At 37.4% G+C, this 14,069-nt stretch overlaps 1 protein-coding gene across 1 annotated transcript in view; it reads left to right on the forward strand.

Annotated features, from left to right (window-relative positions):
- The first annotated feature begins 2,023 nt into the window (after positions 1-2,023).
- LOC141523566 (dynein axonemal heavy chain 8) overlaps positions 2,024-14,069 on the forward strand; it is a 412,522-nt gene continuing 400,476 nt past the window's right edge. The window contains exons 1-4 of the mRNA XM_074236848.1: positions 2,024-2,120; positions 8,127-8,567; positions 8,680-8,814; positions 13,930-14,014. Of these exons, the coding sequence (XP_074092949.1) occupies positions 8,160-8,567; positions 8,680-8,814; positions 13,930-14,014 (628 nt within the window). The 5' untranslated portion in view covers positions 2,024-2,120; positions 8,127-8,159. The remainder of the gene's footprint in view (positions 2,121-8,126; positions 8,568-8,679; positions 8,815-13,929; positions 14,015-14,069) is intronic.

Below are 14,069 nucleotides of genomic sequence, written 5' to 3' on the forward strand. Positions count from 1 at the left end.
CTGTTTAAACCATTTTGCCATTATTTGGCAAAAAAAAAATGCTGGGAAAACTGGAAAATACTATGGCAGAAATTAGGCATGGACCAAAATCTCATCCCCTCAACCATGAAAAGGTCAAAATGGTTATATGATTAAGATATAAAAGGTGGTACCTTAAGTCAGAAGAGCAAGGGAGAATTTACCTATCAGATCTAAGGACAGGAGGAGAATTTTTACCAAATAAACAATATGAAATACAAAATAATTTTGATTATATTAAATTGAAAATATTTTTGCACAAACAAAACCAGTGCAACCAATATTAGAAGGAAAGCATAAAGGTAGGAAATGATTTTTATAGCCTGTTTCTAATAAAGTTCAAATTTAAAAGAATGCAAGTCATTCCCCAATTGTTAAATAGTCAAAGAATATGAACAGGCAGTTTTCAGATAAAGAAATTAAAGTTATCTATAATCATATGAAAAAAATGCTCTAAATAACTATTAGAGAAATGCAAATTAAAATAATTATGAGGTACCACTTCACACCTATCAGACTCTTTAATATGACAGAAAAGAGAAATGATTAATGGTGGAGGGGATGTGAGAAAAGTGGGATCCTATTGTATTGTTGGTGGAGTTGTGATCTGATCCAAACAATCTGGAAACTAATTTGTAACTATGCCTAAAGTGTTATGCAATTGTGCATGCCCTTTGATTCAACAATACCACTACTAGATCTGTATCCCAAAGATATCATAAAAAAGAGAAAAAGACCCCCATGCACAAAACTATTCATAGTTGATTTCTTTTATGGTGGCAAAGCATTGGATATTGAGGGAATTTCTTCATTGGAGAATGACTGAACAAGCTGTGGTATATGAATATAATAGAATCTTATTATTATATAAGAAATGATGGCTAGGAAGGTTTCAGAAAAACTTGGAGATACATATATATATATATATGTACATATATATATATATATGTATACAGTGATACAAGTGATACAAATACAGTGATCAAAGACAATTTTAAGATTAGAATGGAAAAAATGCCATCTACATCCAGAGAAAGTCATTCCCCAATTGATAAATGGTCAAAGAATATGAACAGGCATCTTTCAAATGAAGAATTCCTTCAATTTTTAAAAAATTTTCTCTTATTGCTAAAGCCAACATTTCTAGTACAATATTTAATAAGAGGGGTGATAAAGGGCATCCTTGTTTCTCCCCTGATCTTAATGAAAAAGCTTATGGTTTATCCTCATTGCATATAATACTTGCTGATGGTTTTAGATAGATATTGTTTATCATTTTAAGAAAACTCCATTTTCCTATCCTTTCTATTGTTTTTAATGGGAATGGTGCAGAGTTTTTGTTTCAAAAGCTTTTCAAACATCTATTGAGATAATCATAGGATTTCTATTAGTTTTGTTATTGATGTGGTCAATTATGCTGATTGTTTTCCTAAAGTGAACTGGCTCTTCCTTCGTGGTATGAATTTTACTAGGTTATAATGTATGATACTGTTTACTTTGGTTTTAGCTAAAGCAGTCTTTGAGTATAAGGGAGTTAAAAGGAAGTCATCAGATGATTTAACTCAGCCAACCAATGGGAAACTTGGATTACATGATAATTGTCTTCAAGTTCAAGGGATCCTGATAGTTACCTACAATGAAGACTGAGATTTTAAAAAGTACTTAGATTTGTTTCTGCCTGGTTATCTCTGGTTAGCCTCACAAGGTAGAACCAGGGACAAGAGCTGGAAGTTGCAAAAAACCCCCTCAAATTTAGGGTTGGCACTTGACCTGGGAAGTCCCTTTTCAGTTCTACGCCTAAGACGCGGGGTGATGGGGGAGGCAAACACAACTGGGTAAGAGAGGCGGGTTAAAACAGCTCATGCGCAGTCTAGAGAATCCAGTAAGGTTGGGAGTTGGGGGTTGGGGTGAGGGGGGAAGGGTAATTGTTGCGCGAGGCAGTTTGCGGAAATTTCGAATGTCAACAGCCCGTTTTCAGCCCACTCCTCATTATTTGACCCAGGCGCGAGCAGACCCGCCGTAGAGCCGTTTTACTCGGAGAGAAAAGAGTAAACAGTAGAAATCTGGGAAACCGTTGACCTAAATTCCCTGCATGTCCCTGGGTAAATGTCTTGCAGGTTACCCGCTCTCTCTCCCCTACTCTTCCCTGCTTTCCCTGATTTTCCCTTCGTCTCTTTATAGTTGAACCTGAGAAAGGAAGTTGTGGTGATAGGGAGGACGGGGTAGAGATGGAAGGAAGGAGGGGAGGAAAGAAGAAAGAGAGGGAGAAAGGAAGGAAGGAAAGGAGGGATAGGAGGAGGAAGGAAGAAAGGAAGGGAGAGAGGGAAAGAGGAAGGAAGGAAAGAAAGAGAGGAAGGGAGAAAAGGAGAGGGGGAAGAAGGAAAGAGGGGAGGGAGGAAGAAGGAAAGGAGGGAGAGGAAGGAAGAAGGAAAAGGGAAAGGATGAAGGAGGGAGGAAAGGAAGGAAAGGGAAGAGGACAGAAGGTAAGGAAGGAGAGAAAAGGAAGAAAGAAAGGAGGGAAAGAGGAAGGAAGGTAGAGGAGGAGGGGAGAGAGGAAGGAAGATACGAAGGGGAAAGAGGAAGAAAGGAAGGAAAGAAGGGAGGGAAGGAAGGAGAGGAAGAAAGGGAGGAAGGAAGAAGGAGAGGAGGGAGTGGAGAAGGAAGGGAAAGAGGGAGAGAAGGAAGGAAAGGAAGGAGAAGGGAAGAAGGAAAAAAGAGGAAGGGAAGGAGGAAGAAAGGAAGGAAGGAAATTAGGGAGGAAGGAAAAAGGAAAAGAGGGGAAGGAATGAAGGAGAGGGAAGGAAGGAAAAGAGAGAGAGGAAGGAAGGAAGGGGAAGAGGGAGAGAGGAAGAAAGGGAGGAAGAAAGGAGGAAAGGGAGAGGGGATGGAAGGGAAGGAAAGAAGAGAGGAAAGGAGGGAGAGAGGAAAGAAAGGAGGAAGGAAGGGAGGGAGGGGGAGAGGGGGAGAGAGGGGAAAAGGAAGGAAAGAAGGGAAGGAGGGAGGAAGGCAGAGGAGGGAGGTTGGGCGAGAGGGGAAGAGGAAAGAAAGAAGAGGGAGAGAGGAAGAAAGGAAGGAAAGGGAGAGAGGAAGGAAGGAAGTCAAGGAGGGAGGAAGTAAGGAAGGTAGGGTGGAAGAAAGAAGGAAAGGAGGGAGAGGGGATACAAGGGAAGGAAAGAAGAGAGGAAAGGAGGGAGAGAGGAAAGGAGGGAGGAAGGAAGGGAGGAAGGAAAGAAGGGAGGAAGGAAGGAAAGGAGGGAGAGAGGAAAGGAAGGAAGTTAAGGGAGGAAGTAAGGAGGGTAAGAAGGAAGGAAAGAAGGAAGGAAGGAGGAGGAAGGGGATGGAAGAAGAGGGTGAAAGGAAAAAGTATTGAGGCAAGAGAAGGATGAAGAGAAGACTTGGAGAGGAGGACCTTGAAGAGCAGAGGAGGATCAACCAATAGTTTAACATCCCTTCACCTACAGGAAGACCTAGGTTCAAATCCTGCCCCTGACTTATTTTGACTTTGTGACCCTGGGCCAATCACTTAAATCTCTAAAGAAAAAAACTGTAGAAAAATTTCTACAGTTTTAAATTGTAAAAATTTTAGCATTTGTAGATCTGCAATTATAAATTGTTGATAGTTGTGTTATTCCCTTTGTCCCTTCCTTCCTTAAGGGAGTGCCATATAGAAAGAATAATCATAATGATAATAATAACTAATATTGCATAGTTCTACTATATAAGGTAGGCACTTTGTAATTATCTCATTTGATCTTCTCAAATGGATGCTGTTTTTATTCCCATTTTACAGATGAGGAGCAAGCAGAGATTGATTTTTCACTACTGCAACACCTAATTACTGGGCAGACACCCTACTCTGTTTCTCCCTACTGGAGTCTATTCTCCAGTGTGACAAATCTAACTATATCTAATTAGATTCCTTCTATGACCCTGATAAAGTTAGGATTTAGAGATGACATATTATTGTGGTTTAGCCCTTTAGAGATTGTTCATTTTTTACCTTTTAATTAATTTTTTAAACTTTTGTGTTTGAATTAGAAAGTTTATGTGCAGCTCTGGTCTTTTCACATGGAGTGCTAGGCAATTCTTTAAAGGAATATTAAAGTATTATTTTTCCCCTTCTGCAAGAAAACGCTCATTTTTTTTCTGAATAAGGTATTTTTAATTGTGAAACTTGGAATATATATTCCAAGGAAGGAGGGAGAGAGGAAGGAAAGAAAAAAAGGAGGAAGGATGGTGGTGGCTGCCATTTGTGATACCAACTCTGGCTCTGGTATTTTAGTTCTTTCTAAATCTTTGTTGTATTTTTTATTTGACCTGGAAACTGGATTTTGATGATATTGTTCCTAGGAGTTTTCATGTTATTTTTGGGAGGTGATCTGTGAATTCTTTCTGTTTCTACTTGGCTCTCTGTTTCAAAGATATCTGGGCAGTTTTCTTTTGAGATTACTTGGAATAGGATTGTAGGCTCTTTTTTAAAAAATCATTTATTTCAGGTAGTGAAGTGACCTTAATTCCTTTTTCCTCATATTTTACAAGTCAGTTTATTTTCAAATTCTTAAATTTTCTTACATTTAAAATTTTTTTTGACTTTGACTCAGTATTTCTTGTTGCCTCATAGAATCTTTGGCTTCCATTTGGCCCATTCTAATTTTTAGAGAGATTTTTGCTTGATCAAGATTTTGTACATATTATGCCTAACTTTATTCTCTTTCCAGTTATTTCTTCCATAGCTCTCATGTTTTCCCCTAAAACACACTCATTCTATTTATAAAACAATTTTAAACTGTTTGTAAAACTAGTGCTTCATCTCTTTCAGAAATTGCAGTTGAGTATGTATCCAAGTTGTATTTTTCTGTGAGTTTTTTCTTGTAAATATTTTGGAGTCATTCCTTTTTCTAAGATTGTCTTGAATGCCTCTGCCACCATAGTGGTTCATTTATGGTAGGATGATTCTTTTTTCCTTTTGTTTTCCCATTTTTCCAATCCACTTCCTGACTTTAGATTTGATGAAATCAGGCTTGATTTCTATCACACTTCTGGAGGGAAGTGGTTGGATTGTTTCTTGGGGTACTAATTGTTGTGTTATTTCCAAATCTCAATAACAGACTGAGGATAGCAAACTCTCAGTGCCACCAAAATACCACACTTGAGGGAAAACTCTGATTGTTACCCCCTCTCTTTTCTGTTTGAGTTCTACAAGTTCTAATATGGGTTTGGGCTGAGCAAGAGTAGTCTCCTGCTAGTCTACTCCTGTCAGCCCTCTGAAAAGTTCTGTTGACTCAGAGCAGCAGAACTATATATAGGTTGCTATTTGGTTTGATATTTCTACCTTGGTGATTCTTCACAGGTTAGGCTGGACATTGTAAATAAGACTGCTTTGCTCTAGAAGTCTGAGCCATACTCTTGCTGCTGCTGCTGCTACTGGCTTCTGAACTTTCTCCTTTTTTCATGCATAGCCTAGGGCCTCCCTACCTGGAAAACCATTCCTTTTCTAACTTCACCCTTGGAAATGGGTAGAGGGCAACAAAGTTGACAGATTATATATTTATCTACTTGTCATAATAGCCCAGTAAATGTTTGGGGAGGTGCCACTGTTGTGTTTGGGACCTCTTCTTGCTCTGGTGTACAGTCCTTGGGTGCCAGGGTGCTTTTAGTGTGTGTGCTCTTTGGAGGATTGATCCCCAGTGCCTGTTTGTCTTTCTATGTTGAGCTGGGGTAGAAAGATATGACCTTTGCTGGATTTTTTCTATTAGGATTCAATCTGGAGCATTTTCTAGATTTGTTTGGCGAGTTTGTGGAGAGGAGCTTCTTTTCACAAAGATAATGAAATCTTTATTTAGTCATTTAACAAAATAGAATAACAAGTTGGTTTTTTGGGGGGACTAGTTGGATCAATTCACAGCTCTAGAATCAGTTATTAGTGTTTTTTATCTGACAATGGAATCTGCCACACTGCCTTTTTTTAACATACTTGTGTTATATTTTAGTTTTTTAAAATTTGCATTTAGAACATTTTTTCACATAGTGATTGATCTTTTTATCTTTTCATCACTTATTTATTGAGGAATGTTTGGTTTTACATATATATATACACATACACACATATGTAACATAATTTGTGTTATACGTTATATTGACATATAAAAACCTATAGTGTGTAGGATTCCTTCTTTATCTTGGTTATCATTACTGTTCCAACATGTTTCTTCTTTTCTGCTTGACTCTATACCAAGAATAAAGAGTGTTTTCTCCTCAGAAGTTATTAAAAACCTCTTCTCTTCTCACACCTTAGACCTGAATTTAGAATTTAGAAGTCTCAGTTAAGACTGTTCCCGAGAGTGAACCATTAAAATGTAATTGGGAAAGTTTAACAAAATAAATTTTAAAATGTTAGATATAGATAATGTTAATTAACATAGAAAATGCTAATTTGATGTTTTTCTAAGTCAATATTAGCTGTGAGGAGCTATTTCCATTTGAATTTGAAGCCACTGCATTATACCTACTACCCTATCCAAAAGCAGAAGTCTTCTGTCTCTTCCTTTCTGATGTTGCCTTTTAAAAAAATTCTATATATATATTCCTGAGTTTGTCTTTATATCCCTAGCATCTAGCACAGCACCTGGGTCATAGTAGATACTTAATGTTGGTTGGTTGATTAATTTGATTTAACATGCTTATTTCTCCCTATCCTAAAAAAATTTTCTCATGACCCAGAAGTTCCTTCATAACTCTAAACCTAAAGCTCTTTTTCCTTTCACTATGCTTTTAAGAAAGAATAGGATACAATAATTGCTTCTGCTTTCTTACAATCCATTCATTAAATATCTTTTTGCGCTCATAGCGTAAATAAATTACAGGAGCAATAAAGAAATTACTATGGATAGGAGAAGAGTTTATGACCCCCAAAGACAGAGAATCAGAGAAGATAAAGTAAATAATTTTGAAGATATTAAAAACTTTTTACATAAACAAAACCAATATAGCTAAAATTAAAGCAAAAAAATCTTTGCAGAGAAATTGTTATTAGTGTCATTCTCAAGATATATATGTATTTGATAGATTCATTAGAGCTATTCCCCAGGTGATAGTCAAAGGATATAAATAGGCAACTTTCAAAGGATGAATTCCAAGCTATCAATAGGTATATACAAAGTAAGCAACTCTGAATTTCAATGTACACCTCAGATGGGCTAAATTGACAAAATAAAATAAATATAACTATTGGAGGATCCAGGAAAACAGGAATATTAATGAATAGTTGGTAGAATTGTTATATATAGTCCAGTTCTGAAACAGCTTGGAGTTATGTCCCTAAAGTTACTCAGTTATGCATGCCCTTTAACCCACTCATATTCACAACACTGCTGGGACTGTATCTCATACAAAAAAAAAAGAAAATCTTTATAGGCCCTCTTTTTTGGAGTTGCAAAGAACTAGAAATTGAGGGGCTGCCCATCAACTGGAGAAGTGGCTGAACAAATAAATGATAATCTTTGAATGCAATAATATGCCATTAGAAGTGATGAAAAGAATGGGCTCATAGAAACCTGGAAGAATATGAACTGATACAAAGTTCAAAACTGCTCAGTGACTTGGGCAAATCACTTAAACTTGCAACTGTGAATCTCTACCTTGCCTTAGTTTTCTCTTCTATAAAACAGGGATAAAAACATCTCTTTTCCAGGATTGTTAACGTGATACATTTGTAAATTTCTTTGCATAGGGCCTGACACATAGTAGACAATATAGAAATACTAGCTATCATTATTAGTGTTAGAATCTTTTTTACTTACTCCTTGGTTCTAAACTTCTACAAAGGTAAAAGGTATCAAGTGCCTGAGGTTTTCTGAAATAGCTGATACTTGATTTAACTGTGCTGAGGTTGCATTGTGGTTGTATTGTATCTTGTGGTTGGGTGTTATATGTTATGTTGCCATATAAAAACCATCTGTATCTTGCAGTTCACTGGTTCTCCCGGGTTACTAGTAATAAATTAAACTGTGCAATGTGATCTGGAAGAGCGGGAGGCAGGGGCCAGCAAGCAGTGGGATTGGAAGATATATTATTAAACGTTAAAAAAAAATCACTTTTTAAACATGCAGGTTTTGAAGCTGAAAGTATCCTAAGAACAAAACATGAATAAGGAAGGGGGCGCTGGGGCGTCTCCACCAGACAAGGGCGCCGGTTCATCCGATCCGCCAGAAGAGGAGGGCGCTCCTCCCGAGGATGGGGGACCATCGGGAGGCCCCAACCCTTCCCCTACTCCCGCTGCCCCTCCGAGAGAGGTCAGCGCCTCCACCAGGGGCCACGCTGGCCCTAGCCGAGAAGGTGGGATGCGAAGCAACCGGGAGGCGGCGGCCCCAGCACGGCCGGAGTCCGTGGTGCTCCCCGAGGACGACCCCCGCGACGTGACCCGCCTTCGGAAGCCGCCCAGCAGAATCGTGCCCTCCGAAAGCTCCCTGCCGCACTCCCGCAGACCTTCCAAGTTCTATCGGAGCTTGAGCTGCATCCAGGCCGTCCAGGAGACCATGAAAGAGAAGCAGGTTGGGGCTGAGCCCGGGCTGGGGGTGGGCTGGGGGGCCGGGCTGAGGGGCAGGCCCGGTGAGGGGGCAGGGCTGGCGGCTGAAGGCTCCCCCTTTGGCTCTCCCACCCCAGGCCAGGTATAAGGAAGCGCGGGAGAACCGGAGATCGAAGATCAGTTCGGCGTTCAATCACATTTTTGAAGTCCTCTCGGCAAAGCTGAGTTTAGACCTGGCGACAATCGAGGAGATGATCCTGGACTGCCCAACAGTGAGTTGTAGGGTGGCTGCGGAGCCACGATGCCTTTCTGCTGAAAACTAAGGGTCGTTAATGAAAAGTTTCACTGGGACGGTGGCCGTCAATGTATTTTCTTGACCCCGAAGGCCTATTTTTGTATTATTATGGGAGGATTAAAGGTTACTTTTTAACTCCACTATTGTGAACACAGGGAAAGGTAAAATTAGTTAACTCCCAAATTATCTCAGAATAGGATTAAATGCAAAACTACTTCATAAGTTAGAAAAGTGATTAAGAAAAATGAATTTTTTTTTTAGGTAAAGGAGGAAGGAAAATCAAACAGTAGGAAGAACCAGGAAACAGTTAATTTTATTGTGACTGTGGCCATAAAACAAACAGAACACTAATAGATCACAAATGTGTTGATCACCACAAGCCCCTATAGTTTTTTCCCAGGCTTCTGGAGTAAGAACGTTTTTCTAGTGAGTGAGCCCAGAGCTTAGAATTTTTATGGAATCTGATTCTAAAGACTCAGTTTGTGACTGGAGCTGGAACAGGACTTCTTACTAGAAATAACAGCAAGCAATTGAAATGACTTATATCAGGTATATTAAAAGAAAAAAAACACATTAAATAGGTGACTATAGTGGTCCAAATTCCAAAGGTGGTATAAAAATTGATACTTTTTTCTTACTTATAGACAAATATTTAAGCTCTTAATATCTTATAGGATAGGATGTGTTATCTTACAATTTGGATAAGATCCTTTAACATAAATGCAGATATTGAAATCCAGATATAAATTGCTCGACTTAGGAGCTGGACTTTACTTTTGTCACCCAAAGCTAACATTATCTAGAGCAAGGGACTTTTAACTTGGGGTCTTTGAATTCTTTTCAATAGTTTGATAATTATTTGAATGTTATTTGTTTCTTTTGTGATACTATGGATATTATGGATTTAAAAGACATCATTTTGAGAATTTATCCATAGGCTATATTAAATTGCCGGGGGCGGGGGGGGGACCATGACACTCAAAAAAGTGTTAAAAACTTTGACTTAAGGTTAGGATCTAGATTAGAGTTTCCACTATTTGGGAATCACCAATTTGCCACTTTGAATCTTTCTGCTCTACCTCATTATTCAGCTTTTATATCATGAATGCTTTCTTCAAGTAAAGGATTGATAGTCACTAAATTTTGGGAACATCAACTAATAGGCATAAAAATGAAAGATATTTTAATAGACAGGAAAAGATTTGTTATTTATGTGAGAGATTTCCTTGAAATCTCTCTTCCACTTTAAATTCAGAACATCACTTTGTTACAGGTAAAATAAAAATTAGTAAAAATTATAAAGAATTATGAAGTATTAAGTCAAAGCGACTTAATCCTAAATATTTAAATATGTAATAGCCCCAATGACCCTTCAAAAATTGGAAGTGAACAACAGAATTGACATTAATATCAATTATATACTAGTTTTATAGGGAAGTTCGGCTAATAGAACAGTAAATTTAGAAATCAATTGCTACAAGGAGACTAAAAGAGCCTAGAAAATACCTCAGTCAGAAAAATGTCTCATTTGCTGATTGCACAGATATGGATGCCAATTAGAACAGGAACTAGTTTGTAATATATGAAGAAGGATGATGGATAGTTTTAAGCAATAAAATCCCATAAATCAGATAGAAGCAAAATTACTTTAATGAAAGATTGGCAAGGCATTTGACTAAGAAAAGTTATTCCAAGGACACTTGAAATAAAGATTAAAAGAGTAAAGAGAAGAAAGATGGAAAAGATTTTCATATATATATAAATAATATTCCTGGGAGTTTTCATTTTGGGATCTCTTTTAGGTGGCGATCAGTGCATTCTTTCAATTTTTTTTTCTCTGGTTCTAGGCTAGAAGGGTAGTTTTCCTTGGTAATTTCTTGAAAGATGTTATCTAGGTATTTTTTTTTAAATCATGGTTTTCAGGCTATCCAATAACTTAAAACGTTTCTCCTAGATACATTTTCCAGATCAGTTTTATTTCCAAAAGAATTTCCGTTTTTTTCCAATTTTAATTTTAAAGGAATTATTTTCTTCGGTGAGTTTTTGTACCTCCTTTTCTATTTCACCAGTTCTATTTTTTAAGGCAAACTTTTGTTTAATGCATTTTTGTGTATTTTTTTCATTTAAAAATTTTTTTTTTACTAAGCTGTTGACTCCTTTTTCATGATTGTCCTCTTATTCCAATTTCTTTTTTTTCAATGTTTCTTCTACTAGTCTAATTTGCTTTATTAAAATCATTTTTAAACTTTTCCAGGAGTTCTTTTGTTGCCTGCAACCAAAATACAATTTTTCTTTGAGACTTCAATATAGCCATTTTGACACTGTTATTCCCTTCTAAGTTTGTGCCTTGATCTTCCCTGTCACGCTTAGTATCATCTAATAGTCAATTCTTTTTTTTTTGTCTGCCTATTTTGTGACCTGGTATTTTTATGTGAGAGTTGTGCTTTACTTCTTCCATGACCAAGCCTCTGGGTTTGGGGTCTTGCTCCTGGCTTTCATTAGGCCACATGCTCAGCTCCTGACTTGCACTGGAGATAGGTGGGTAAGTGTCTTCCTGCTGATCTGTCCTGGGAGGTTGAATTGTGTATAGTTAGGATCTCTCTGCTTGCCAGTCCTGGGAACAGGATCTTGCTATTTACTGACCCCAGATGCAGGATTTCAGGAATGGTCAACCTGTGGAGGGGGAGCACCTACTGGTGTAGGGCCTCATAGACTCACTCACTGGCATCACGGCTATTGGATTACATGGGGTCAGGGCCTTGCAGTTGGATGCCCTGAGACTTGGAAACTTGCTATAGGCCCTTTGTTGTGTGATTCTCTTTTTTTAATTTTTTTTTTTTTTTGCAAGGCAATGGGGTTAAGTGGCTTGCCCAAGGCCAACACAGCTAGGTAATTACTAAGTGTCTGAGACCGGATTTGAACCCAGGTACTCCTGACTCCAGGGCCGGTGCTCTATCCACTGTGCTACCCACTGTGAGATAGATTAAGTAAGACTTTAAGCATATTAAGCACATCAAGTAAGACTTTTTTTAAAAAAGTACTTTCTTGTTCCTAAATTGATTCTGAGGTGGTTTTCAAGTTGTTTGCAGGGGAATTTGTGGGGGCTTCCAGGACTTTCTTCCTCTTCCATTTTGGTACCAGAATTCTGGTTTAGTTTTGAGAATTTCCTTGGCTTCAAAAATAGGAGGGGGCATTCAGAATCAGGAGATAGTGATGAGAAAATGTTTTTAGATAGACACACAGTTATGAATTATTAACTGCATTAGTGACGCATCAGTGGATAAATGAGAATAGTTTTGTTGAGAGGCAGTGACTCCTTTATAAAGAAGTCTGTTAGAATCACTTGAGAGATAGAAGGGCAAGCCATGAAAAGTTAGCTGGAACCAAATCTTCAAAGATAAGTGGCTTTGTTGGACTTGGATTACTTAACTGAAATTATCAGTAACTTGACATTCTATATAAGAGAGAAAGAATTATTTGAAATCAATGTATTTGGGAAAAATCATGTATAGTACTTCCTAATTTAAAATTGAGGGAAATTATTTTTATGACTGCTTTATAAATAATCAGGTAAATTGGACTTTTAAAAATGATTCTATAGAGGGATGTAGATCCTAAGTCTTTTTGATCTTGGGAAAATGGTTTAATTTTTCTGCACCTCAGTTTCCTTAATTGCTTAAAAAAAGTTTTGGGACAAAGTGTTTCCTAAGCTCCCTTCCAGGTCTGAATATGATCACTTAAAGAATGACTTTTAAATAGGGATAGAGCACCAGCCCTGGAGTCAGGAGTACCTGGGTTCAAATCCGGTCTCAGACACTTAGTAATTACCTAGCTGTGTGGCCTTGGGCAAGCCACTTAACCCCATTGCCTTGCAAAAAAAAAATCCAACCCCCAAAATGACTTTTAAATAAAAATTTGAAAGAGCCAGCTAGGTGGCGCAGAGGATAGAGCACCGGCCCTGCAGTCAGGAGGACCTGAGTTTAAATTTGGCCTCAGACACTTAATAATTTACTAGCTGTGTGAACTTGGGCAAGTTATTTAAGCCCATTGCCTTAAATAAAACTACCCCCCCAAATATAAAAGAAATTTGACTTTATTATTATTCAAGTGAAAGGAAGCTTGATGTGGTGAATAGATAGCCATCTTCAAAGCCAGGAAGACCTGAATTCAAATCCCAGCACTAATATATACTGGCAGTTTGACTTTGTCAAGTTCCTTGACCTATTCAATCCGTAGGCAACTCATATTAAGAGTACAAGTTACAGGGAAGGTGTTGATCTGCATTGTCAGAGGGAATTTTCTTACCTGGGCACTCCTAATAATAAAACAAATCAGAGATCCATATACCCTGTGGTTTAAATCATGTATCCTGAAACATAAATAAAATGTTAGTTTAAAGGGAAAATTATCATTTCTTACATTAACACTATAAAGTAGCTTTGCTTAATATCTTTTTGTTTTTTAGTTAACACTCATTTATTTTCCCCTATTCCTCCTATTGAAAAATTAAAAAGAAAGTTCTTGTAATAAATATGCATAGCCAAGCAAAATAAATTCCATATATCAATGGATAGAGCACTGGCCTTGAAGTCAGGAGGATGGGAGTTCAAATCCGCCCTCAGACACTTAATAATTACCTAGTTGTGTGACCTTGGGCAAGTCATTTAACCCAGGTGCTTTCCAAATAACAGAAACAAAATGAAATATATATGCCATTTTGTACCCTGTCTTTTTCTTTTATGCCATGCTTCATCATCAGTATGGAATCCGGGTTGGTTTCTTAATAATATTTTGCATTTATCTTTTGCAAGGCTCAAAGTTATACATTACTTACTGCTTTTCTTTCCAAAAGAGTCTATGAAGTTACAAAAATTATCTTTTATCAGTGAGGAAGCAGAGAAGATAAAATGCCTGGTATAAGTTATATACATATTTAATAGCAAAGTATCTACAATCAACAAATTGCTTTCATTTAGTCTTAAAATCTCAAGCTAAAATTAGAATTCATTTTTGTTAGTCTAAGTTGAAAATTTGAATTTAATTTTCTCTTATAATTTTAGTTTAATAGCAGATTTACTCTTCAATTTCCTAGATGGAACCATTTGCCACATTTTTTAAGAAAGATGGTTGTAAAACACTGAAATTTATATACCAGGAAGGAGAGGCACCTGGAATAGGTAAGTATATTTTAAAATTTTTTTTATGAGTGCACATGTAGTAAATCAAACAATA

The sequence above is a fragment of the Macrotis lagotis genome, chromosome 5 (genome assembly GCF_037893015.1).
Source record: "Macrotis lagotis isolate mMagLag1 chromosome 5, bilby.v1.9.chrom.fasta, whole genome shotgun sequence".
NCBI lineage: Eukaryota > Metazoa > Chordata > Mammalia > Peramelemorphia > Peramelidae > Macrotis > Macrotis lagotis.